Source organism: Pristis pectinata, chromosome 7 (assembly GCF_009764475.1).
Source record: "Pristis pectinata isolate sPriPec2 chromosome 7, sPriPec2.1.pri, whole genome shotgun sequence".
In the NCBI taxonomy this organism is placed as follows: Eukaryota; Metazoa; Chordata; class Chondrichthyes; order Rhinopristiformes; family Pristidae; genus Pristis; species Pristis pectinata.
Genome location: NC_067411.1, coordinates 18,835,096 through 18,862,525, shown reverse-complemented (window position 1 = coordinate 18,862,525; position 27,430 = coordinate 18,835,096). Strand labels below are relative to the sequence as shown.

The 27,430-nt window shown below is 41.0% G+C and overlaps 1 protein-coding gene across 1 annotated transcript in view; it reads right to left on the bottom strand.

Moving 5' to 3' along the window:
- LOC127572508 (solute carrier family 22 member 4-like) overlaps nt 1–27,430 on the bottom strand; it is a 74,213-nt gene that overhangs the window by 11,634 nt on the left and 35,149 nt on the right. Inside the window, exons 4-6 of the mRNA XM_052019867.1 lie at nt 16,152–16,323; nt 12,341–12,482; nt 9,303–9,403 (exon numbers count right to left, since the gene is read on the bottom strand). Of these exons, the coding sequence (XP_051875827.1) occupies nt 9,303–9,403; nt 12,341–12,482; nt 16,152–16,323 (415 nt within the window). The remainder of the gene's footprint in view (nt 1–9,302; nt 9,404–12,340; nt 12,483–16,151; nt 16,324–27,430) is intronic.

Genomic DNA, 27,430 nt, shown 5'->3' with positions numbered 1-27,430 from the left:
TTCACTGTTGTACTGCTAGAAGGATGGAAGCACTATTTTCCCAATACCTGAAGAAATATTCCCCACAACAACCAACCAGTAGACTTGGACAGAGATAGCTGAGTTGGTGCCACTAACATTGGTCCAGCACCTGGGAGCAATGTAGAAAGAAATTCAATGCCCACACAAATGCAACAATGGTAAATGCTGATTTTTATCTCTCAACAACAGAAAAAAATCAGTCTTTAAGTTTAGTAAAATTAGTCTGATGTGACTTACCGATCGCAAATCCATGCTGAATCCCTTTAATCAATTTATACTTGTTCAAGTGGGATCACTCTATCCTTGATAATAGATGGTCTTTTTTTCTTCAGTCTGCTTATGTTCCTTGTCCAATGAGGTCTGTTGCAACTTCAGCACTTCCCTTAAGTACAGTGCACTCTGCAGAGTTGTTGTGGTTGATTCTTTGTGGGACACGTTGTAGAGAGCTGCCAGACATATCCGGATACTTGCATCTCTTTTAGCAGCCTTTTTTGTGTGCTCACCAATTAAGCTCATGGTCTTGGAGGTGCATTATAGTGAGGCTGTGGCTGAGTCATGAATAACATGTGTAGTGGGTAGCATTGCCATCAGCAGCCATTTGACCATGATGGTGGGAGAGGTGAATATTGTGGGGAAGGCAGGAGGGAGTTAGTTAAGGGTTGCAGGTTAAATCTGCCTGACCAAATTGCACAAATTTGCATGGGGATTAATATAAGAAACATAATTAATAGGAGCAGATATAGACCATAGGTTCCCACAAACTTGCTCCATCTTTCAATGAGATCATTCACTAATCTACTTAACCTCCACTTTTCCATCCTGTCCCCTCAACCTTTGAATCTCAGTCTCCATAAAGTCTTGATAGAGCACAAGGACTGAACACAGGTCCCCTGGGGTAGTAAATTCTAAAGATCCAGAACCCTCTGAGAGAAGAATTTTCACCTTAATACGGGCTGAAATGGCCAACATCATATCCTAAGGTTATAGCCCACAATTTTAGACTCTTCTTCCGGGGGATCCAACCTCTCAGTTTCTATCCTGTCAAGTCCTCTGAACAGATCAATGAGAGCTCCTCTCACCATTTTAAACTCCAGAGAATATGGCACCATTATACTCAGTGTTTGACATTAATTCTGTAGTCACCATTCTTGGTCGCGATTGCTGCTGACAGCAACCCCAATGTCTGTTGGATGCTAGGAAAGCCAGCTACAGTTGCATATCTCCAGCATATCTCCAACTTATCTCCGGTTGACTGCTCATGTTTGTGGGGAAAGTGATCTATTGACTAGATCACTGAACAGATTGTGCCTCTTTTTCCTTCAGCAAAGACGGCTGAAGGGAGACTCTATAGATGTATAAAATTATGAAGGGCTGTAATAGTATGAATACAGAGAGATTATTTCCATTTGTGGAATCCATAACTGGAATCCATTGTTATAAGATAGTCACCTAAAATCCAGAAGGGAATTCAGAAGAAACTTCTTTACCCAGAGAGCAGTGAGAATGTGGAACTTATTAGAACAGGGAGTGGTTGAAGCAAAAAGTATACATACTATTTAAGGGGAAATTGGACAGGCATATGAGGGAGAAGGGAATAGAGAGTCATTCTGATTGATTTGGATAAAGAAAGATGAGAGGAAGTTCTAATGGAGCATAAATGCTAGCATGGATACGTTGGACTGAAATGGCCTTTATATCCTATGTAAACCTGTCAATCCTTCTTAAAGCAGAATTACCTGGGATTGCAGAAAATATCCTCTGGAAGGAGCCGTTGGCAATGCAGATAAGGCTGTGGTAATGTTGACAGCTACAGGTAGAGTTTAATTTCCTGGTCCAATCCAGCAGGCAACAGATCCTGTGTTTGAGGCAATGGAGGCTTACAACTGGCCCCTGGGAGAAAGCAGCCTCCTGATGCACAGCATCTCGTATACATCCAAGAAAGTGACACCTGGCTTGTACACCGTGTTGAAAGGGAAAAGCCTCCTAAGGGCAGCCCCCCTCACCTGCTGTCTTCAGATAGGCCTAGCTCTTGGTTGCTGAGGCTCTTTCTCCACTTCCTCCAACTGTTCATCCATCCAAATGGACCTAGCAATAATAGCACCCATGATAAGCAGATAGAGCTTACTCTGAGCATCAGCAAGGCAACAAATATATATAAAAAACAAGCAATTTGGAAGCCATAATTTCTTTTGGTAGTCCAAGCAACACACATATCCTCAATCAACATACACAACTTCAATCAGAGTCCTTCTAAATACTTTTAATTGTTCTGAGAGATCAGTCTGCCACATTGTACAGGTACATTGGATGGGACTGATATTGATTGAAAATTGTATTGAAATCCTAATTTGGTCATTTAAAATGGCAGCCTGCAGGAACTTAGTAGTAAGTATGATCCTAAGCTCAGGCACTGCCTATTTGGAGTTTGTACATTCTCCCTGTGACTATGTGGGTTTCCTCTGAATAGTCCAGTTTCTTCTCATGTCCCAAAGACATACATATTGGTAGCTTCATTGGCACTGTGTATACAACCCCTAGTGTGTAGGTGAATGCTAGAATCTGGGGGAAGTTGATGGGAATATGGGGAGAATACAATGGGATGAGTGTAGGATTAGAGTAAATGGATATTTGATGGTCAGCATGGACTCAGATGGCCAAAGGATCTGTTTGTGATATATTTATTAATTACTTGGATGTGAATGTAGGAGGTATGATTAGTTAGTTTGTGGATGACACAGAAGTTGGTGGTGTTGTGGAGAGTGAGGAAGGTTGTCTAAGGCTAAGGCAGGATATAGAACTGGTGGAAAGCTGGGCATAGGGTTGGCAGATGAAATTTTACCCTGAAAAGTGTGGGTTGTGCATTTTGGGAAATCAAATACAGTAAATGGTGGGGCAGTAAAGAATGTTGATTAACAGAGCGACCTTGGGGATCAAGCCCATAGTTCTGTGAAAGGACAACACAGCTAGATAGAGAGGTGAAGAAGACATATGGCATGCTTGCCTTCATAGGTCTGGGCATAGAATGTAAAAGCTGGGAGGTTCTGTTGCAAATTTATAGAACACTGGTTAGACTGTGCTTGGAGTATTGTGAGTTGTTCTGGTCACCACACTACAGGAAGGTGCTGGAGAAAATGCAGAGAAGATTCACCAGAATGTTGTCTGGATTGGAGGACTTCACTTATAGGGAGAGATTGGATAGGCTGGGCTGGTGTTCCCTGAAGCAAAGAAGGCTAAGAGACATATAAGAAGCATAGCCAGGATAGATAGTCAGAATCTTTTTCCCATGATAAGGGTATAAAAAGAAAAGGGCATAGGTTTCAGGTGAGCGGAAGAAGTTTTAAAGGGGATTTGAGGTGAATGTTTCTTTTACACAGTTAGTGGTTGATACCTGGAACTTACTGCCAGAGGAGGTAATGGAGTCAGGTGCAATCACTATGTCTCAGAGACATTTAGACAGGCGCTTAAATAGGCAAGACATAGAAGGATACGGACCAAGTGTTGGCAAATGGATTAGTGTACGTGGGCAAAACGGTTGACATGGAGGTGGTGGGCTGAAGGGCCCCTTTCTGTGCTGTATGACTTACACAATTTTCTCCCTCTGCTGGGCCAGGCAATAATTTGTACACAGGTTCTAAGCTCACAAATATAGCCCAAGATATTTCTCATCATGCTAACTTGTGTTTAAAGGAAGTTAAATATGTTTAATTTTGATTCAAACACAAAGCCTTTAATTATTTCCCACGTGTTACTGATAGAAATAGCTGCTAAGGTTTTCTAACCACCAGGTGTCAGATTCCGAGTCCTGATTTTGATACAGATGGGAAGCAGACATCTCAGCCCTGATCTTGGTAACTTTATGTCAGGTGATGTTAATTCTAAGGTCTGACAGACTGTGGCTGACAATAGGAGGCTGTCAGAAAGGATTTAAAGAATGGCCTCTCGCTCTCTGATCAGCCCTGCTTGAAGATATAGAGAGATTTCTCCTGTTTCTACCACCCAGAGCAAGTTAAAATCCTCCATGTTTAGGAGTAGACAGATGTAGTTGCCTAGAAATCCATCCACTGGAGTAAATGTAACAAATTTCAGAGACACTGCCCCTGTGAGATGATTTAGCACATTTAGCCCCACAAACTGGAAGTGAACTTCTAGGCAAGTACCTTTCTTCGCATTAATTTGATTTATTTTTTAAAAATAAACAATTGAGTTGAGCTTCAATCTCCAATTGTTCTGGTCAGATCTCGTAATAAGAATTTTTATTTGAGAAACAGGGAAACAAAGTTGGGCAAAAGACAGAGAGTCAAACACTCACAGAAAGAGACACAGATAGAAAGAAAAAGAAATACACACCCAAGAACTCATCAGTGAACACAAAACTCAACTTCTATATCGTGCCTAGTCAGAGATGAGATGTTTTTCCTTGAGCTAATGTTGGATTTGTTGGAAGAGTGTCAAAGGCCAAAGGACAGGTGGAAGTGGGATGTATTGAGCTCCACGGTGAGTTCAGCAATTTCAGGTGGCCAGTTTTTCCATTTTGTATCAGAACTGGCCACTTCTTCCAAGTTTAATGAGATCTTATATTTCTACCTAAGCACAGCAGGCTGGTACAGACTTATAACTGGAACTGGTAATGACTGACACTATGTTTGCAAAGAAATTTACATGACATATTGGTAAGAAATTTAAAGGACTTTCACCCCTGCCTTAACAGGCGGACTGAGGCTAAGAAGAGCAAAAGACTACAGATGGTGGAAATCTGAAATACTCAACAGGTCAGGCAACATCCGTGGAGAAGATAACAGCTTCCTCACAATTGGAAGAAGGTAGACATGAATCGATTCTTTTGAGGATGGGGAAGTGGGAAGAGAAGGCTGGATCAATAGGGGAGGTCTGTGGCTGGGTGGAAAACAGGAAAGAATAAATGATAGAAGATATAACAATGCGAGAAAAAAGTAAAAGAAGCTTGAGGTCACATTAGAACAGCAGAATCATAAACTGAAGATGAGTTTGGTAGATTTGTGTTTGCCTGAATAAAATATGAGATGATGTTCCCTCAACCTACGTTGAGCTTCATCAGAGCACTGCAGAAGGCCAAGAGCAGTGCAGTCACAGTGGGTGTGAAATGGAGAATAAAATGACAGGCAACCAGAAATGGGTTGACTGAATGAGGGATTTCCATCAAATAGTCACGTAAAGAGTATTTCTTCTCCTCACTATAGAGCAGAAAATATTTTCTATTGGAAGACATACAAATAGGTTTCCGCTTGGAAGTCTGAGGAGTGGGAAGGAATGATAGAAGAGTGGGTGTTGTGGACCTGTCTGACAAGTGGGAAAGGATGTGGGTATTGGTATTGCCGCTGGTAATGCCTACTTCTAAACCAGTGTCTCTGATACGTCTCAGCCGAGGACTACCCACCATCATACTTGATCAGCCCCTTGGCTGAATCCAAACCAGACCCTCCCCTTCTACTCTTATCTTCCCGTCTCTCCCAGAAACATGACAGTGTTCACTGGTACTCATCTTGTACTCCACCAGAGAATCATGGATTCATTATGGAATTGTTTCAGTACAAGAAGAGGCCAATCTCCATGTTTAATGCCATTAAACATGGAGATTGGCATCTCTGCCACTTCCAAGATCTCTGGTGCATGTCACTACCAACATCATTTTCTGTTCCTCTCGTTTTCAGCATTACATTGTAGCTATTCCCTCTGTTACACTTTGGTCCATTCCTCAATCTCCCCAAACACCTCCCTCTTCTCCCATGGGTCCTTACTGTTCCAAGATTATTTCCAGGCAGAACCGTGTACTTCTTTCAATTTAGCAAAGTGCATCCTCTGCCCACAATGTCGACCCCTCTACACTGAGAAGACAAAGCACAGATCCTTTGTCTGCAGGTGTGACCTCACACTTCTAGCATTCCCTCACTTTAAATCTCCATCCTATTTTCACAGTGACCTCTCTGTCCTTAACCTCCTTGACTTTTCCAATAGTGTAAATGCATGGAGCTTCACCTTATCTTCTGACTAGGCTCAAAACAGCCTTTCAGATTCAGCATTCAGTTTAACAAGTTCAGATAATGATTCTGCTATTTCTACTCACACATACTCTCAATCCATTTTTTATATTTTACTTATCACATTACCACTCCTTTTTGTTTTCTTCATCTTTTTTACAATCTCATTTAAATGATTGTTTCTTTTTATTCATATTTTGGGATCTGGGCATCAGCAGCAAGGCCAGCATTTATTGCCATCCTTAGTTGCTCTTGGAAGGTGGAGATGAGCTGCTTTCTTGAACTGCTGCAGTTCTTCGAGTGGAGGTGCCCGCACAGTGCTGTTGGGGAGTGAGTTCCAGGATTTAAACCCAGTGATGATGGAGGACTGGTAATATATTTCCAAATAAGTATATTGTGCAACTTGATGGGGAACCTACAGGTGCAGATAATCCCAAATGCCTTAAGGCTTTTGACATCTTAAAGGTAGAAATTGCAAGCTTGCGAGATGCTATAGGAGTTGTCTAGGCAAGTCACTGCATTGCATTTTATAGATGGTACATTGATTCCCGCCATTACCTGTGTGCCGGTAATGGCGGGAATCAATGCTTAGGGTGACGGATGGGTTTCCAGTAAAGTGGGCTGCTTTGTCCTGGATGATATTGAGTCTCTTGCTGTCATCCAGGTAAGTAGAGAGTTTTCCACCACACTCCTGATTTGTACATTGCAGATTGTGGGAAGGCTATGGGGTGTCAGGCGGTGAGTCACTTACAACAGGAGACCTAGATTTCGATCTGCTCTTGTAGACAGAGTATTTATGTGCTGTTCCATTTGTATTTCTGATCCACAGTGACTTCCAGGATGTTGATGGTGGGAGAGTCAGCAATGGTAATCCCATTGAATGTCAAAGATAGGTGGCCAGCATTTTTCTTAATGGAGATAGTCATTGCCTGCCACCTTTGCGGCATGCGACCTTTCAGGCCACAAATGGCCTGCACGTATCACCTCTCAACATCAGGGGGACTCTGAAAGCTTGCGTTCAGATGTGCATGGGCGGGCTGAAATTCAAGTGGACAAGAACTTTTTCCAAGTCCAAGAACTTTTACCAAGTAATATGGTAAATTTTACAAATTGTCAAAGTCTTCATGTTGAACCCATAGAGTTTGTTGCAAGCTGTCCATTTAAAAATGCTTTCATAACACAGATGTGCATGTTGTCCTAAGTAAAATACTAGACTTGCTATGTCACATTATGTGGCCACCAATTACTCAAATCAATCACTCATCTATCTGAGAGATAATGGTGTCTTTGCTGTGTCCAATGACAGCTCAAGCCCAATGACCAACAAGTAACAAGATTCTTTGAGGGAGGGAACTGAAGTCTTGTTCAACTCAAGGTGGTTCTAAGATAATGTGCCTAGTGAGAGGATCCTGGAAAGCAATACTCAAGAATTGCAATGGTCCCAGTAAACTGATATTGAGCCCAGTCAGGTTCACAGATTCCCAAGGTACAAACAATCAATAGCCGTACAGCACAGCTTATTACAGGGTATGGAGCATTTAATTCATAAAGGTTGATATGTGCTGGAGGCCTGACAACAGACTTCTCAAAGAGATTTAGGAAAATAGATTATCAAGCACATTCATTATTTTGACTCCTGAATATTAATATAAAAATATTAGCTAGAATTAGGATCACTGTCATGTATTTATTCATTTCAAAGGAAGCATCACTGGTTTGTCAGAGGTAAATAATTCCAAGGATACTGCTTCCTCGACACATTTTCCACAAGTCTCACAGTGTAACCCATAATTTTTTTCTTTGATGGGTCTTTTAGGAGTAATTGATATCAAAGTAGGAGAATTCTACAAAAGGGCGGCACGGTAGTGTAGGGGTTAGCTCGACGCTATTACAGCGCCAGCGATCGGGGTTCGATTCCCATCGCTGTCTGTAAGGAGTTTGTATGTTCTCCCGTGTCTGCATGGGTTTCCTCTGGGTGTTCCGGTTTCCTCCCACATTGCAAACATTTGGGTTTAAAATGGGCGGCACAGACTCGCTGGGCCAGAAGGGCCTGTTACCACGCTGTAAATAAAAATTAAATTTAAAATTCCAAAATATTCATATCTAATTTAACTGCAAAAGTTTGGTGACGAAATTGGGAATATTTACAATATGCGCACCATTCCAGAAGTACTAAATAAGAAAACAGCAATATGAGTCAATTCTGCACATCAAAATATGTCCAGCCAAAATTGTGCAATGATATGCAATGCTATTATGTTATTAAACATCTAATTAAGTCCAGCCCTGGTCAATATCATTGATTTCACACATGAACTGATCCATTTACTAAATGTATTCCTCTAGTCCACAGTGGGTGAGCTAAAGAGTCAGTGCTGTGCAACAGCACCTGAAATATCTCTGATATTTTTTTTCCATTTGACAGCACTTCCTCTGCAGTGTTTGGGAACAGATTTGCAGAATATCCCATAATCAAAGTTTGGGTGCAAGGGCTCTTTTGGAGTTTCCGCTGAATGCCTCATTTTGCCTGCCATTACTTTGGAATGGCATTTAGTCCCTGGTACTATTCAAAGCTGATTGTGTAAAAAATACTCTTTTGTTGCTGTGCTAACATGATAAGATTTCAATATTTCTTGTTAGCAAATCAATGAACACATGGTGAAACCACAACAATATTATACCTTACCTTAGACTAAATTTGTGAATATAATAATGAACACCACTTACCAGAGTCAGACACACTCAGAACATTCTGTTCCCCAAACATTAATTACTCATGATTTCTTTTCCGGATCATTCTGCTGCAATCCTGCATAGTTTGCAATGGTTTTCTGTTGCAAGTGTTGCCATTTTTACTTTGAAGAGTGCATCTGTTTCATTGCTTCACTAAAACAGGGCACATGTTTCATTTTCTGAGAAATGAGAACTCCTTCATCTCATTCAAACAAATCCCTTTTTTAATCTCACAGCAAGAGGTTGAGAAATCAAGAAAACTCCAACACATTCTTGCAAGAGTGAGCAATTTTAAACATTTCAACACAAATTCTAATTAATCGATTAACTCAGTGTTAAAAGCTTCTCAATTTCCAAGGTAAATGACTCCTCAGTAGCATTTGTCATTAACACAAAGTGACTTTAATGCACAAAATCCTAAAATAGCTCAACATATATTTTGTAGCCACCACAACCATAAATATAACGAACTGATAAAAGTTTGATCATTAATCATTATGGTGAGAGCTCTTTGCTGATAGAGTCTCTACTCACCACACAAGGAAAGAAAGAGTTGTGATATTCCGTATATTTGATGTTTTAACCAAATCCAAGAAACTATATGGGTGCTTTTGGTTATTTGAGGTATTCAGAAGCTAAAAGAAAGCATAAAAAACAAATGAATTTTCTAAACTTGCATCACATAAATGATTCTGTTGAGTGGATGCTTGTAAACTGGATAAGCACATTTTATGTAAAACATTTCCTTTATCTAATCTGCTCCATTATACTGCTCCATTATATTATAATAGCACAACGCTATTACAGCGCCAGCTATCGGGGTTTGATTCCCATCGCTGCCTGTAAGGAGTTTGTACGTTGTCCCGTGTCTGCGTGGGTTTCCTCCGGGTGCTCCGGTTTCCTCCCACATTGCAAAGATGTACGGGTAGGTTAATTTGGGTTTAAAATGGGCGGCGCGGACTCGTTGGGCCGAAAGGGCCTGTTACCACACTGTAAATAAAATTTAAATAACATTAAAAGTATTGTTTTGAATACAAATAAAATATAAGAAAATGTTAAAAGGAACCATTCATGTTAAAATAATACCTCAACCTCAAAGTAGGAGCCCTAATATAGTTTTAGAACATGTTCAGTTACAGTACCAGAATAGTTCATTGCAGAGTTGGAGGCAATGGCAGCACACATTTAGGAAAAGATATTTAGAAATCAATTGACACTTGTATTAAGTGCTAACCATACAAAAATGGTTTTTATCCAGAGGGTAACCCTATTATGCTGGGTGAAGTGTATTACTCTGAAATTTTGACATGACATTTCCGGTCATGAATTGTGCTTACATAGATGATGTCTATGTGCTGTTAAACAGGGATATAATAGTGTCATTTCCCATGCAATGTAGGTTTAGAGCATTGCCAGGTGAAATTAGTTCATGTGGTTTCAAAGCACATTTGTTGTTGGATATTCTCTGTCCAATTAGGTTGTAGTAGAGAATATCAAAAAAAATGTGCAAATGCTTGAAATCCACAATAAAAGCAGAAAATACTGGAATGCAGGTCAAAGATGAAGGATCTTTGACTGAACTGTTAACTTGTTTCTCTTAATCTGATGAGCTTTCCAAGATCTTAGCAGCATTGTTTCCTCTGCAGCTGTGTGATTTAAAGGGGATCTTCCTGAAAAGCTAGCAACCCAGTTTTGGAAATCCATTTCAGGTAGGTCCTCTTAAATTTTTACCTCTTCTTCAGCATCCACACCCCAATCCCACAGCTCACCTCAATTGCCATGGTACTAATTCCCTCCCAGTCCACTCTCACAGCCCTCACCCTGTATATCTACCAACCACAGGCGCTGATCACTCAATCTCAGATTCCAATCTATTGACCAGCCCAGGTTTCAATCTCCAGACCTGGCTTCCAAACATTGAGCATAGGCTTCCCGACTCAGTGACCTCTGGACAACTCAACAACATGATCTCCCACCAGTGAATGTTGGTCTGATCCACCGATCCGAACCTATGGCCAGCAATTGTGAGCCTTAAACAACAAACCCCTGGCCTGCCGCCAACCAGCAACTGTAAGCCTAATTCACCTACCACCACCCCCCCCCCCCCCCCCAACCTCACCATCCATCCAAAAATTGTAAGTCCAACCACCTCCAGCAGTCAGCCCTCTCCCTCAAATCCCTACCCATACTGGATCATCACCTCCTATCTGTGGACCTTTACCATGTGACATCACCCTCCCATTCCAAGCCCAGGTCTACATGATTTTCTATATTCACTTTACACTGGCAAGGTGAACAAAGGAAGGTATTCCCTTGGATAAGGCCATTAGGTAGTACCCAGCCTACCTGTCATAGTGCCTTGGGCACGACTGAATTTTCACATGAGAGGCAGACAACTAAAATGATCATTAGCGCACCACCCTCCAATGGTTTAGAGTGCTACTGTGGGTGTCTCTGAATTTTTAGACCTCTACGTTTTATCTCTCTGCAGTTCCCAACTTCTTCAAACAAAGGTCTGGAAGAACCAGAGGGATTTGTGAGTCTAAATACATAAATCAATCAAAGAAGCTAGGCAAATAAAGAACCTAAAGGAATGTGGGCTTTTATCTCAAGGAGAAAGAATGCAAATGAACAGAAACTATGTTACAGCTGTGGAGAGCTCTCTGTGCATTCTCTGTGTGAACAACCCCAGGATATGCTCAACTTTGGGAGGTGCAGCTTATCCCACCAGAAGTATTCTGTGACTTAAAAAGGCTAAATTGGGAGAGCAGGTTGTGCAGACTGGGTTACAATTCCCTTTTAGTCTAAAAAATTAACAGGTGATCTAACTGAGGAGTATGACATGATTAAAGGAATTCGTGGACAGGTTAGAAGCTATTTGCTTCAGAGGGGAGTCCAGTTGGAGGGCCAGAGATTGGCCTATTGGGGGTGATGTCAGGAAGCCTTCCGTGATTCATATGGTAGGGAAAATCTCAACTCCACTCTCCCAAATAGCTGCTAGGGTTGAGAATCAGATGAACATCTCAAAACTGTGCTCAGTGGAATGTTGTTAGGCAAGATGTGTTACAAACCAAGTCAGTGAATAGAATTGAAATACCGATCAGCTGTAAGCTAACTGAATGACAGAGTTAGTTTAACCAGTGGGTTCAAACACCGAAGATTCCTAGAAATTACAGGACAGAAAGAGGACAAAAAAGAAGTAGAAAAAGGAAAAAAAAAGATAAATAAGGTTGAGAGGGATATGGGCCAGTGCAGGAAAATGGGACCAGCTCGGATAGACATTTTGGTCAACATGGATGAGTTGAGCCGAGGGCCCTGTTTCCATCCAAACCTGTGCTGGATCCCCAGTTGTCTAAACCTCTCTAACCTTTCCCCAGAATCTGCTCTAAGAACTAATGCAAGAACTAAGCTTTAGTGTCACGTTACCTTCTGCCACTTCACTATTCTAACTTGTAAATGTAATTAAGTTATGCTAGTACCTTATTCTGAAAATACCAAGACATATTAGTGCTTGATATTGACAAAGTTGAATAGCAACCCATGATAGAAAGAATTAAAAGTGAAATAATTACCATATAATCTCTGGAATCAGTGAACTGAAATATCACTCCAACATGCGTAATGCCATTTTTTTCAGCAAAACCTTGAACAATTTTTTCTGCTTCATTCACTCGACCTTGAGTGATCAGCCATCTCGGTGACTCAGGTATAAGCCTGATAAGAAAATGAACAAAACAGAAGTCAGACCGGCAAAGCTGTGCTGGAATAAATCTATGGGCTACAATAACCGTGACTCTAGCTAACTTTCTCAGTTTAATTTGAATATTATGATCCAGTTATTTTCTGCTTAGAACATCATTCATTTGAGGATTAGGCTTTAAGTGCCTGCAGCAAGAACCAAGCATCATTCAAGCACATTTTAATTCATACCAGAAGGTGGAATTCTCTGAAAGTTGTTTCAGCAAAAAACATAGATGTATTAAAAGAGAGATAAACATGAGGGAGAACGAAATATATGTGTTTTCTATTAGAGTTATTGACGAGCAATAGGAAGAGACTTAGTGTAGAACATAAACCTGTGACATCGTGGCAAAACTGGTCAAGCTGCTGCTTCACAGCCCCAGTGGCCTGGATTCAATCCTGATGTCTGGTGCTGCCGGTGTCAAATTTGCATGTTCGCCCAATCTCCAGGTGGATTTCCTCCGGGTGATCCAGTTTCCTCTCACTTCCCAAAGAAGTGTGGATTGTTAAGTTAATTGGCCTCTGTAACTTGCCCCGAGTGGGAAAGTGAGGAGAATAGCATGGGATTGGTGTAGATGCGTGGTTGATGGTCGGCATGAAATCCATGGGCCAAAGGGCCTGTTTCTGTAGCAACAAACAGTCTGCTGGAGGAACTCAGCAGGTCGAGCAGCATCTGTCGGGGTGAAGGAACTGTTGATGTTTCAGGTCAAAACCCGGCAGCCGGACTGAGAGTGGAGAGGGGAGATGGCCAATATAGAGAGGAGAGGGTGAGTGGTGATTCAGGAACCTGAGGTGATCAGTGGATTTGGGCCTATTTCTGTGCTGTATGACTTAGCAACTTTATGAATTTGCCATTTGGACCAAATGGCCTGTTTTTGAGCTGTAAATTCTACACATTTTCTTCAGAAAATACCAGATAGTCTGCTGTAGGGAACAGGGCCCATAGAATGACTGAGACTGCATTTGAATGCTCTTCCATTGACACATTGAAGGAGTCGGTATAGTGATGGGACCCAGAGCAGTCAATGACTGGATCATACTCTCTTCCTTCCTCTCCCCAATCACTTTGTCAATAATTTTGTTCACGTGACTTGCATCAGCCTGGCTCCAAATATTTTATTCACATTACTTATAATTGCATTCATGATTGCATTCCCATTTTGAGATCCAGAACAAAGTTAACATACCACTTGAAAATGTCATTGAGGCTTTGGTGTGTAATGTCAGCTAAACCTTTCAATCTCAGCTCCAGCACTCCAAAGACTCGGGCCCAGTTAAAATGAGGTGATCCTTGCAAAGGTTGTTAACTCCACAACCCCATAGATCATAACACACTGATGCAAAATTGCACAGCTCTTACCAGGTGCGGTATTACAAAGAGAGACAGCTATACCTTTCAAGAGTTATTGACTAATTATTTGAGCTACTGACAAACACCTCTCCCTTACAAAACATGGAAAATGAAAGCAGAAATAAATCAGGTGCTTTAATCCTGTTCCAGGTGCAGTGCAGACTCTTATAACATTCAGGTATTGTAAAGTATTACCATCAATGCCCAGAAGGGAAGAGAAAGACTTACTACAACCTTAATTTTGCATACAAAATTTTGTTTTTGCTCTCAACTTTTTACATTTATGCCTCTTGAAAAACCTTATTTCTGCCATCCACCCCATCATGCACTACTTACTGACAACTACATTCCATAACAATGCTCTTAATTCTATGTTCTGTTTAAAAGAGAAGCCACCCCCTAATGGCAGAAAGAGCTCAGACTAAAGCGGTGCATCCTCTGAACCTCTAGCCTCTCACTCCACTTGAAAGGAGGCAGCTATCCAGTGGAATGGGGAAGGGGTGGAAGGAGGGGGAATTACTGGCTTGAGCCATGTCATGACATTTACCAAACCACTACTTCAGCTAAATTCATAAGAGCTTTGCTACTCAGCAATGCATTCTAATCACTATGTCATCTTGTTGATGTGTTTACCTTTGCAGCTTTGCACTTTCAAAGGTGTTCAATGTTTTATTAGGCTGAATAACTTTTCAGATATCCCTGGTGGCTGCCTGAAATAGGAAGTAGGTCCCTTAAGTCCATTCCTAAGATCAAGTGTGGTCCACACATCCCTCTTGATCAAGGGTGCAGCTTAAATAGAGGTAATTGTTTAAAAAAAACTGGAAACAAGAACAGCCTTCCAATTAGAGGGATATGGACTAAATGCAGGCAAATGGGACTAGCTTAGGTAGGCAACTTGGCCAGCCTGGATAAGTTGGGCCGAAGGGCCTGCTTCTGTGCTGTATAACTATGATTCTATAACAATTCTAGTTTTAACCATATCCACCAACCCCCTCCCCACACCCCCCCCCCCCGATCACATCCAGTATCCCCACAACTCTACTCTCCTTTGGAACTTAACCAAGGGCCACATAAGGCAACACATACTGAAATTCGAGGCTTTCAGTCGATGAGCCATCTGGAGGCACAATATGCAACTTTCCTCAGTGACATTGATGCAATCATGAAGAAGGCACCCCAGTGGCTCTACTTCATTAGGAGTTTTGAGGAGATTTGGTATGTCACCAAAGACTCTTACAAATTTCTACAGATGTACGGTGGAGAGCATCCTGACTGGTTGCATCACAACCTAGTGTGGAGCCTTCAATGCACAGGATCGCAAGAGGCTGCAGAAGGTTATAGACTCAGCCAGCTCTATCACGGACACAACCCTCCCCACCATCGAGAATACTTTTAAGAGGTGGAGCCTCAAGAAGGCGACATCCATCATTAAGGACCTCACCTTCTGGGACATGCCATCCTGTTACTACCATTGGGGAGGAAGTACAGGAGCCGGAAGACCCACACTCAACAATTCAGGACCAGCTTTATCCCCTCCACCACCAGATTTCTGAACGGTCCATGAACCCACGAACACTACCTCGTTATTCCTTTTTTTTGCACTATTTATTTATTTTGTAATTTATAGTAATTTTTATGTCTTGTACTGTACTGCTGCCGCAACACAACAAATTTCACATCATATAAGACAGTGACAATAAACCTGATTCTGATTCTGATTTTGATACGGTAATGAGACCCAAAGACCAGTTTCAGGTTGGGGATTAGTTATTTGCCCTTAAAGGAGCAAAATCAAACATAACTCCTACCTTTGATGTAGACAGGAGCATCTGCGCTGCCCCCTTTCCTGAAATCAATGACCAGCTCTTTTGTTTTGCTGACATTGAAGAAAAGGTTGATGTCATGACACCATGTCACTGGGCAATCTGCCTCGTTATGACCTTGCCGCTTATTGTCTACCTGAACTGCACTTCCTCTGTAGCTGTGACACTTTACTCTGTATTCTGTTATTGTTTTACCCTGTACTATCTCAATGCACTGTGTAATGAATTGATCTGTACGAACAGTATGTAAGACCAGTTTTTCGCTGTACCTCAGTACAAGTGACAATAATAAACCAATTTACCAACTTTGGTCAGAATTTTACCCAGGATAATCATTTGGATCAAGAGGAAAAAAACATGTTTTTAAAAAGTTGGAACTATATTTTCTCTGTGTACTAATCACGTATATTATGTTGCCTGGTACTTGTTAAAATTATTATTAATGACAGTCCAAAAATATTAACTCACCACCAAAAGGGAATGTACAGAATTTCTGGTAGAGTCAAAGCAAGAAGTAACATCCTCCAGTCACGGATATAATACGCAAAGAGTGGCAGAATGATATAGCCTATGGCATAAAACATGCAGACACCCAGTGTTGAGTAAGCAATCCTCTCAGCTTTGCCAAGGAGCTCAGTTCCTATTCAGTGAGAGATACAAAGAAAATAATATAAGTGAGTTTATAACAAGCAATCAATACCTTGGCATTGGCATTCTTCATCAAAATTTTTAAGTAAAGATAATTTAACCAAGAAGTGTTATTGAAAATGTGTTATTGAAGGGCAGTGACATGGAAAAATATTCAAAGGAAATTGCTTTATTCTGTAGTTTAAGCAAAGACACTTTAAGTTCATGAATTAAATGAAATATGCAAAAACATATCATCGATTCTGGTAAGTAGCATCATACATTTAATATCGCAATAGTCCCTGATAGCACCTTCCAAACCGACAGCCACTATCACCAAGAAGGACAAGAATAGCAGAAACAAGGGAGCACCATTACCTAGAAGCTCCTCTTCAAATCACACACCTTCCTGCCTTAGAAAGATTTATTGATGTTGAAAAGCACCGTGATGCTGGAGGAACTCAGCAGGCCAGGCAGCATCCATGGAGAAAAGCAGGCGGTCAACATTTTGGGTCAGGACCCTTCTTCAGGACTGAAGATAGGAAAAGGGGAAGCCCAATATACTGTATAGGAGGGAAAAGCAGAGCAGTGATAGGTGGCCAAAAGAGGGGAGGCACAGTGGGCACAAGGTGGTGATAGGTAGATGCAGGTAAGAGATAGTGACAGACAGGTGCGCGGGAGGAGGGGAGAGCAGATCCACCGGGGGATGGGTCAAAGGTAAGGAGGGAAAAGGGGGCGGGGGGGTAGAAAAAAGAAAGATAGGCTAGGAAGGGGAAGAAAAGAAGAAGCCTGGTTTGGGGGGATGTGAGGAAGGGGTGTGGGGTTTACTTAAAGTGGGAGAATTCAATGGTCATGCCGTTAGGCTGCAAGGTTCCAAGACGGAAAATGAGGTTCTGTTCGTCCAGTTTGTGCTTGGAATTCTCCTGGCAGTGGATGAGGCTGAGGACTGACATATCTGTGATGGAGTGGGAGGGGGAGTCGAAGTTACTGGCAACGGGGAGATGCAGATCGCAGTTACAGACAGAGCACAGGTGTTCTGCGAAATGGTCACCTAGTCTGCGTTTGGTGAATCTTTGTCACTCCTCCCCCCCAACCCATTCCGCTCCCACTCCGAACTGCTCTCTCCATTACTCCCTAGTTCACTCCTCCCCTCCACCCCTCCCACCCATCCCGCTCCCACCCTGGGTACTTTCCACTGTCCCTGCCATAGGTGCAACACCTGCTCCTACACCACCTTCATCACGGGACCCAAACAGTCCTTTCAGGTGAGACAGAGATACACCTGCACCTCCCTTAATATCATCTACTGCATTCGGTACTCCAAGTGTGGCCTCCTCTACAATGGCGAGACCAAACGCAGACTAGGTGACGTTTCACAGAACACCTGCGCTCCCTGTTGCCAGTCACTTCAACTCCCCCTCCCGCTCCATCACTGATATGTCAGTCCTCGGCCTCCTCCTCTGCCAGAATTCCAAGTGCAAACTGGAGGAACAGCACTTTATTTTCTGTCTTGAAACCTTGCAGCCTAGTGACGTGAACATTGAATTCTCCCACTTTAAGTAATCCCCACAACCATTCCCCACACTGCGCACCCCCCCCCAACCATGCTTCTTCTCTTCTTCCCAGTCCTGAAGAAAGGTCCTGACCCAAAACGATGACTGTCTGCTTTTCTCCACGGATGCTGCCTGGCCTGCTGAGTTCCTCCAGCATCACAGTGTTTTTCATCTACATTCCAGCATCTGCAGTCCTTTGTTTCTCTGATATATTGACATTCCCCTGATGAGGCAATCTCAGTGGTATTTCCAGCAACATTCTATACTTCTGCTGTAGCAAGTCTTTCTTTTTCAATCTTTTTATTAGTTTCCAAATTAATACAGATTAATATATAACATCGATGTTTGTACATGTAATACAAAGAGATCAAGAGAACAATCATGGCATGGATAATCATAAAATATTTTAAAAAATTTGTAGATCTCACGATCTCTTAGTAAATGAATATAATATAAAAGAAAGGAAAGAAAAAGATTTATTGCGTATATAAAAGAAAAAAAAATCCCCAAATCAATAAAAATAATTATAAACAATATATCAAACCAAACTAAAAAGAAAAATTTCAAAAAAAAGACAAAAAAAGAAAAAAAAGACCAGACTGAAATTTCTCAATAAAAACAGAGCAATATTATGTCGTCAAATCCGTTCCTCTAAATTGGAAAGTTACTGAAAAGGGATCTATATCATATGAAAATATTGAATAAATGGACTCCAAATATCTTCAAGTTTAAGCGAAGGATCAACAGTACCACTCCTAATTTTTTCCAAGTTTAAACATGATATAGTTTGAGAGAACCATTGAAAAGGAGTAGGGGGTATTGGATCCTTCCATTTGAGCAAAATGGATTGTTTGGCCATTAATGTAACAAAACAAGTCTTGTTAAAGGGAAAATATATAGCCAAATGTTAACTCTGCAAGTTTTGTTCAAATATACACACACTTTCCACTAGCATATGGTGAACTTGGCACTGGTAAAATTAAGCAGAACTAAGACAAAAACATTTTCCCAATTAGATTGATTTCACTAATCCCAGCTGCCTAGTCCATCTCTTCAACTCCTTATCTAATGGTGGTGAGGATACCATTAACTACATGATTTTAACCTCTTTCCATAGTGCACCTACCATGTTTCACTGGGTAGTCTTTAGAATGACAGAATCAATTGTTCCCAGGGAACTATTTTCCCAAAGATGGCATCTGGACTTGCCATCATTGGCTGGATAAATTCCCAGAAGATTAATCACCTCGGATTTGATCTTCTGATATTTGATCACTTGACATTTATCCATTTCTTGAAAAATACTATTGCATTTGTCTTAGTTGAGAGTCTTCAGCATTCCAACATTCTTAAGTTCTCTTTACATAAGAAGCTTTTAAAACTAGGTGCTAAATTTGAATGTGAATGTTTTGGACTATATTGGTTTATCATGAGTGGCCAAGAACAAATCCATGTTAAACTACCAAGAAACATTGTTGTATCTGGGTTATTTACTGTAAGGCATTTGCAATAAAATAAGATAGTAATGTAATTAGAATGTAGTTAATTCATAATTAGAATGTAAAACCATAAGAGATTTTTTATTTAACATTATGGTATCTTAATCCATACTCAGCAAATAAATCCATGTCAACAGACTGATTTTCTTAGAGGAATCTCACAGCTCAGTGACGTGGTTTCAATTCTGATTTCTGGTGTTGTCCACTCCCACTGTGACCTCATGGGTTTCCCACAGTGCTGTGGTTCCCTCCCACAAAGAACTGGCTACTGTAAATTACCCCTAGTGTAGGTGAATACTGAGAAAATCAGGAGAGAGTTAATGGGAATGTGTGTTTACATCACACTCATATGTGACTTATTTACATTTTCACATATATGATTTTAAATAGTATATAAATAGTAATATGAATAAGTAAAATATATAACATATATCCTATCTGCACTTCTTTTGCCATTTTTCTTCCATTCCTTGTCTAAATAGTGAAGCTTATGCGCTCAAGGCTTCTCTACACTATCTATGCACAGTTCTCCTGTTATTGGCATCTCTCTGTCTCCCATTGTATTACTCACCAGCACTGTCTTTCAATTGCCAATGCCTGAGTGCTGGACAAAGGTCCACCTACTTGTTGTGCATCCAGGAAGAACTTGACATTCCTATCATTCACTTGCCCTTGACTGCAAAGTTCTGTGGTCATGTAAGTGCTATCAATCAGCAATGATCAGCAAGTACTTTGAAGTGTTACTTCAAAGTGCAGTCTCTTTTTGAACTCAATGAGCATCAGCTCTTTTGATTAACTTCATCACCTGTTGTAGCGTATTGTGAGGTGCTCTATGAGAACCAATAACTACTGTTCATGATACTCTCTAGGGGTCACCAGAAGCTTCAGAACATGTGTTAACTGTTTACTGCAGGCTGACAACTACCACATGTGTGCATATCACACATATATGTCGTGCATTTATATATTTACACACAAAGATTTCACAACATTAAACAAATTTTCATTAGTAGCAAAGTAATTATGCAATGTTTTGCTACTAATGAAAATTTGTTTAAACTATTATTTAACTATTTAAACTAGAGAAGAAATTGCAGAAGCCCTGGCTGAGATACATGCTTCATTGTTAATGACAGGTAAAGTGCCAAAAGACTGGAGGGTGGCTAATGTTGTGCCTTTATCAAAGAAAAACCTGGGAACTATAGACCAATAATCCTAACATCTGTGGTAGGTAAGTTACTAGAGGGAATCCTGAGGAATAAGATATATGAGTATTTGGAAAGATACATTGATTAGGGATAGTCAGCATGGTTTTGTGCATGGGAGATCATGCCTCATGAATTTAATTGAGCCTTTTGAAGAAATAACCAAGAAGGTCGATGAGGGCAGGGCTGTAGATGTAGTCCATATGGACTTCAGTAAGGCGTTTGATAAGGTTCCCCATGGTAGGCTGCTATGGAAAGTTAGATCACATGGGATCCAGGGAGAGGTAGCTAATTGGATACACAATTGGCTTGATGGTAGGAAGCAGAAGACGATGGTGGAAGGTCGTTTATCGGACTGGAGGTCTGTGACTAGTGGAGTTCCACAGGGGTTGGTGCTAGGCCCATTGCTATTTGTCATCTATATCAATGATTTGGCTGAGAATGTACAAGGCATAGTTAGTAAGTTTGCAGATAACACTAAAATAGGCAGTGTCATTGACAGTGAAGATGGTTATCAGGATTTACAGAGTGATCTTGATCAACTGGGTAAGTGGGCTGAGGAATGGCAAAGGGAGTTTAATACAGATAAGTGTGAGGTGTTGTATTTGGGGAAGACAAATGAGAGTAGGACCTTCACAGTGAATGGTAGAGCCCTGGGGATTGTTTTAGACCAGGGGGACCTCAGAGTACAAGTACATGGTTCCCTGAATGTGGCGTTGCAGGTAGACAGGGTGAGGAAGAAGGCTTTTGGCCTTCTATACTCCAACTTCCATACAGCGCCCTGACTGCTGGCCTTCTTCAGTCAGGGCATTGAGCATAGAAGTTGGGATGTTATGTTGAAGTTGTACAGGACATTAGTGAGGCCACATTTGAAATATGCATTCAGTTGTGGTCACCTTGCGATAGGAAAGATGTCATAAAGCTGGAAAGAGTGCAGAGGAGATTTACGAGGATGTTGCCGGGACTCGAGGGACTGAGTTATTGAGAGAGGTTGAGCAGGTTGGGACTTTTTTCACTGGAGTGTAGAACAACAAGGGGTGATCTTACAGAGGAGTATAAAATCATGAGGGGCATAGATAGGGTGAATGTACACAGTCTTTTTCCCAGGGTCAGGGAATCAAGAACTTTTGGGCATAGGTTTAAGGTGAGAGTGGAAAGATTTAAAAGGAACCTGAGGGGCAACATTTTCACCCAGAAGGTTGTCAGTATATGGAATGAGCTGCCAGAGGAAGTGGTTGAGGCAGGCACATAAACAAATTTCAAAAGGTACTTGGAGAGGAACTTGAATAGGAAAGGTTTAGAGGGATATGGGCCAAATGTCATCAAATAGGACTAGCTTAGATGGGAATCTTGGTTGGCATGGACCAGTTGGGCCAAAGAGCCTGTTTCTGTGCTGTATGACTCTATGCCTTTATGATTCTATTAATAATTGGTACATCCACATCATAGCAACACAGGGTACATGTAACTACTGATTTAAAACAGATTTACAGCCTTTTATTTTGCAAGGCTCAAAAGGTAATTAACTCAGACTCACAGATCTGGATCAATTTTACAAGACAACCTCAATGCATCATAATGGGTACATTGGTTAGAATCATCATTGAAGCTCATGCGCCTTGGATAAGTTCCAAACCAGCATTCACATCAGTGAAGATAATAGAGGAATTGTAGACCAATTGTCCATTTGTTCCTTTGAATGTTCACCATAACCTTTGCAGAACATCCACAAAAAACCTGGAGCAAAGCTGCAAACTGACTTTTGCCAATTGATTACATGGATCTGCCGCTAAAATCAGGAGAACCTCCAGGAAATGTATTCTCATTATAAGGTTTCTTTAGCAAAAGTTCAGACAAAAGTCTGCCAAGGTTCAACAAGCATTGATGTCCATCTATGTTTCCTACCCTGTGTTACTTCCACTTGCTATTAGTGACACATTTTTGCATAAGAATTGCCCCACCCCATCGCAAGGGCACTTTCCATCATGTTGCATTGCACTACAATATGCTAGGATAGACTCAACAATGCTCGGATTGTAAAAATGAACTGTTAAAAAATGCCATTGTCCTACCTAGTAACATTGCATCAAAGCATTGAGAATGCTAATTCTTTTGGGGAGCTCGCATGGCACTTCATCATTTACATTTAGAACTCAAGTATTTGGTGGGACAGGGACTGGGTGTTATTTGCCACCCAAAGTATTTTCATTCAATCAGTATCTTGAACTTTCTGTTGTAGATCACAATACCACTACTAAATCCATCAGAGGACATCTGTCTTCTTACCAAAGGTATAATCACTGAGCTGAATCATTTACTCCTGGATCATCTCTAAGCAACTTTGACAACACTTCAGTGAGATTTAAATCTGCCAGTTTCTTCAACAGAAATCTGCAAAAATAATTTTACTTTAATTTTTTATAATAATTTTATTACTAATAACTGCACTGATGGATGGTGGAGTCACTTTGCCAGGGGCTATGTATTTTCTGGTGTATTATAATAAAGTTAAGGAGCAATCATTACTCTTGTAGGATAATTTACTGGAGTATAGTATTATTGCGGGTGATCTTTTATCTTCTGGAAAATGTCTCCCATTGAGGAGAGAATAAAAAGATGGAATGTAGGATTAGTGTAAATATTTGGTGTGGACTCAGTGAACCAAAGGACCTGTTTCTATTCTGTATCTCTTTGTGACTCTATGACTCTGAAACAGTTCATTACCTTTGGAATCTTGTAAAATAGAAGGCTATAAATCTGTTTTAACTATGAATGTGTCAGACCACATCCATTGCCGTGCAATCCAGATGTTCATTATTGCTGTGTTTAACTACCAGGCCAAACAATATCTTTCAAATACAAGGTCAGTGGTACAAAGCCACATGTTGATAATCTGAAATGAAATCAAAAGATGCTCAGAACGCTCAACAAGTCGAGCAAGGTCATTGACCAGAAACGTTAACATTCTCACTGGTTCTTAATTCATTCACAGAGAACAGCCTTTAGGAGAGAATCTTGAGGCATGCACTCCACCTGCCCCAGCCAAAAAGCCTGAGAAAATCCAGCGTAGTCTGATTAGACTGCAAGACAATATTCTGAAGGCTATCATTGATGGCAGTCCATTAGTTTATGTGATGCCAAATGTTTTTATTTTGGAAACAGCAGAGGTGATAGATTCTCAATTCCCACTCTTGCTTGAAATACATGACTCAGATTTCACAGCCATAATGTGTACCACTATATTCCTCAAAGATGACAGCGGTTTTACAAATTTTCACACCAAGTTCTATATCATGACTAAGTGAGCCAATACGTAAGACACACAGGAATGTAAGAAACAGGAGCAGGAATGGATCAGCTAGTCCCCTGAGCCTGCTCCACCATTCAATAGGATCATAGTTGATCCAACCTTGTCCTTAACCTTACTTTTGCACTCTCTTTGTCTCACTTGTAGCTTAAATGTCGACCAGTCTCTGCCTTGAATATATACAATGACTCCACTCTTCCACTGCTCTCTGGGGTACAAATTTCCAAAGATCCACAACTCTCCGAGAGACAAGTTCCTCCTCATATCCATCTGAAATGGGCATCCCCTTATTGTGGAACCGTGCCCTTTTGTTTTAGATACCTCCCACCAGGATCAATATCAGTCCTGGCAATTGCCTGAGAATCATATATGTTTCAATAATATCAACTCTCATTCTTCTCAACTCCAATGAGTACAGGCCCAACTTTCTCAACCTTTCATCAACCTAGTGAAGCTTCCTGCACTGCCTTCAAAGCAAGTACATTCTTTTCTAAATATGGAGAACAAATCTGCATTCAGTATTCCAGGTGCAGTCTCATCAGCACCCAGTATAATTCCATCTAAACTTCCCTATTTTTATCCTCCATACTTCAGGCAATAAATCCCAACAATCCATTAGCCTTCCTAATTACTTGCCGTACCTACATGCCAACACTTTGTGTTTCACGTACCAGGACTCCCAGATCCCTTTGTACTTCAATATTTTGTAGACCTACTTCATTTAAATAATAATTAGCTTTTACACCTTCCAAAGTGGATAAACTCATATTTTACGAGATTATTAACCTACCTATATCGCTTTGAGGGCTTTCTGTGTTTTCCTCACAACCTGCTAAACTTCTGATCTGGCTGTTCTACTCTCAGTTCCTGTCATCAAAGTCATCAATATGGATTGTAAATAGTTGAAGCCCTATCACTGATCCCTGTGGCATCCCTGAGTGACTGAATGCCAAATTGAAAATGAGCCATTTATCTCATCTCTCTGTTATCGGTTTGTCATCCACTCCTCCATCCATGCCAATATATTACTTCCAACCTTGTGCACTGTTATGTTGTGTATTATTGTGTATAACCTTTGTTGTGTGTATTGTGTATAACCTTTATTGAATGTTTTCTGGAAATCCAAATACACAACATTTACTGGCTTCCTTTTATCTATCTTGCTTGTTACAGCCACAAAGAATTCTAGCAACCTTGTCAAACAAGGTTTCACTTTCATAAAACCAAGATGACTCTAATTGATTGTCTTTTCATTTTCACATTGAATGGGTGGGCAGGCTTGAGGGGCCAGGTGGAGACATAAGAGACTGCAGATGCTGGAACCCGGAGCAACACACAAGATGCTGCAGGAACCCAGTGGGTCAGGCAGCATCTATGGAGGGAAATGGACAGTCAACATTTTGGGGTGAGACCCTTCATGTGGACTGAAAGATAGAGCGGAGGTAGGCAATATAAAAAGGTGAATGGAAGGGTGAAGCAAGAGCTAGTCTTAAAATAGAGTTTTTGGAGCTTGAGGAAATGGTTTGAGGTTATTTGGGTCGCATGATAGTGTAGCAGTTAGCGTAACGCAATTACAGCGTCAGTGATCGGGGTTCAATTCCTACTGCTGTCTGTAAGGAGTTTGTACGTTTTCCCCAAGACTGCATGGGTTTCCTCCAGGTGCTCCGGTTTCCTCCCACATGTACGGGTTAGTAGGTTAACATGGGTGTAGTTGGGCAGTGCAGGTTCGTTGGGCTGGAAGGGCCTGTTACTGTGCTGTATAAATAAAGTTTAAAAATAAAAGTTTTGTTGTATTCTTTAAATGGAAATTGGGTAAATAGTTGAAAAAGAGGAAGATATAGGCATGTGGAAAGAGGAGAACCTCAAGGCAGGCACGGTAGTGTAGCGGTTAGCGTAACGCTTTTCAGCACCAGTGACAGGGGTTCAATGCCCGCCGCTGCCTGTAAGGAGTTTGTACGTTCTCCCCGTGTCTGCGTAGGTTTCCTCCAGGTGCTCCAGTTTCCTCCCACATTCCAAAGACGTACGGGTTAGGAAGTTGTGGGCATGCTATGTTGGTGCTGGAAGTGTGGCGACACTGGTGGGCTGCCCCCAGAACTCTCAACACAAAAGATGCATTTCACTGTGTGTTTCAATGTACATGTGACTAATAAAGTTATCTTGTCTTATCTGATCTTATTTATGTGCATCATGTTCATCACTGTCATTAACCCAAATGGAAACAAGAAGTATAGAGATCAGCGAGAAACTATTAAGTAGCATATTTGCCTATGAAAGGTTCCTGTAGTTAGGTTTTGCAAATATTGTAAGAAAGCACCCACAGCCATCTAGCACTGCTGCAAAGATGATTATGCCCAAGCTGGAGGGATATGACCGATGACTGCCTTGTGCTGTAGGCACATTTTAGTGCAGCGTCAATCCAAAATCAATGCTTATGGATCACAATATGAAAGCCAATGGAAAAAAAGACAAAAGGTTATTCAATCTTGCACTGTCAAGCATATTATCTGACTAATCAATGAATTTAATTACAACTGCAAAATCAAAGGATGGGGGTTTTTGAATCCTCAGAAAGAACAAGGGAAAAGCAAAAACTGGAACGGAACTATTCCCCAGACATTCAAAATCCTGAGACGGAACTGAGATAATTGTTATTAGGTTAAAGAATCACATTGATAATAATGGCTATCAATAGTTTCAAAACTATATTGGTTACTACATAAAAAACATACCTACATAGTGGAAAAAAAACAAGAAAGGCTGTGTGAAAGTTTGTCAAGCCTGAAATTTCAGATCTGTCCCTCTCTCCACAGTTGACGCCTAACTGTGCTCACAATTTCTGACATCTTATGTTTCTATGCCCTGTTTCAAACCTTTACATAATTTATCAATATTTAGTATCCTGCACTTCCCTTCCAGAAATACCCTTCTTGCAGAAGGTTTGCTTTTCTTCCCAATAGAATTGTCTTCATGCCTTGTTTTCTGTTTCCTTTTATCTGGTCTTTTCTTTTGTCTTTTATCTGGTATCCACTAAAGCTGCAGTTCAGCCATAAATCTTTCTTTAGCAAATGTCTTCAACTCTGATCATTTTGCACTTCCAACCATCCATCCAACCATCCAGGTTATGGATAGGTCAAAGATAGTCAGCATTCACACCATACCCTGAGATCCACCATCAAAACCAAGTTTGTGCTGTACAACTCTATGACTCTATGACACTGTCTGATTCTTTCAATCTCTCTCTCTTGAACATCATGAGCTCATTCTGTCTCAAAGTTATCATAGTCCACAGGTTCAATAGATCTTTCACCTCATCCTGCACTTCAACAGGAAGTATGTCTTCTTCCCAATGTGGGTCACACTGCGAGCTTCTGCTGCCCTTGGATACCTATGCTCCTTCAAATCCTGCTTTTCCCTTATTCCTGCAAACACATCCACTTTTACTCTGAGCCCCATTTCACCTCTAATCTTCATCACTCTGACTTTGAATGATCAGCAGACATCCCACAGCTTCATCCCTCTGTCTCATTAAAATTTCAAAACTGGTCTGGCACTGAGT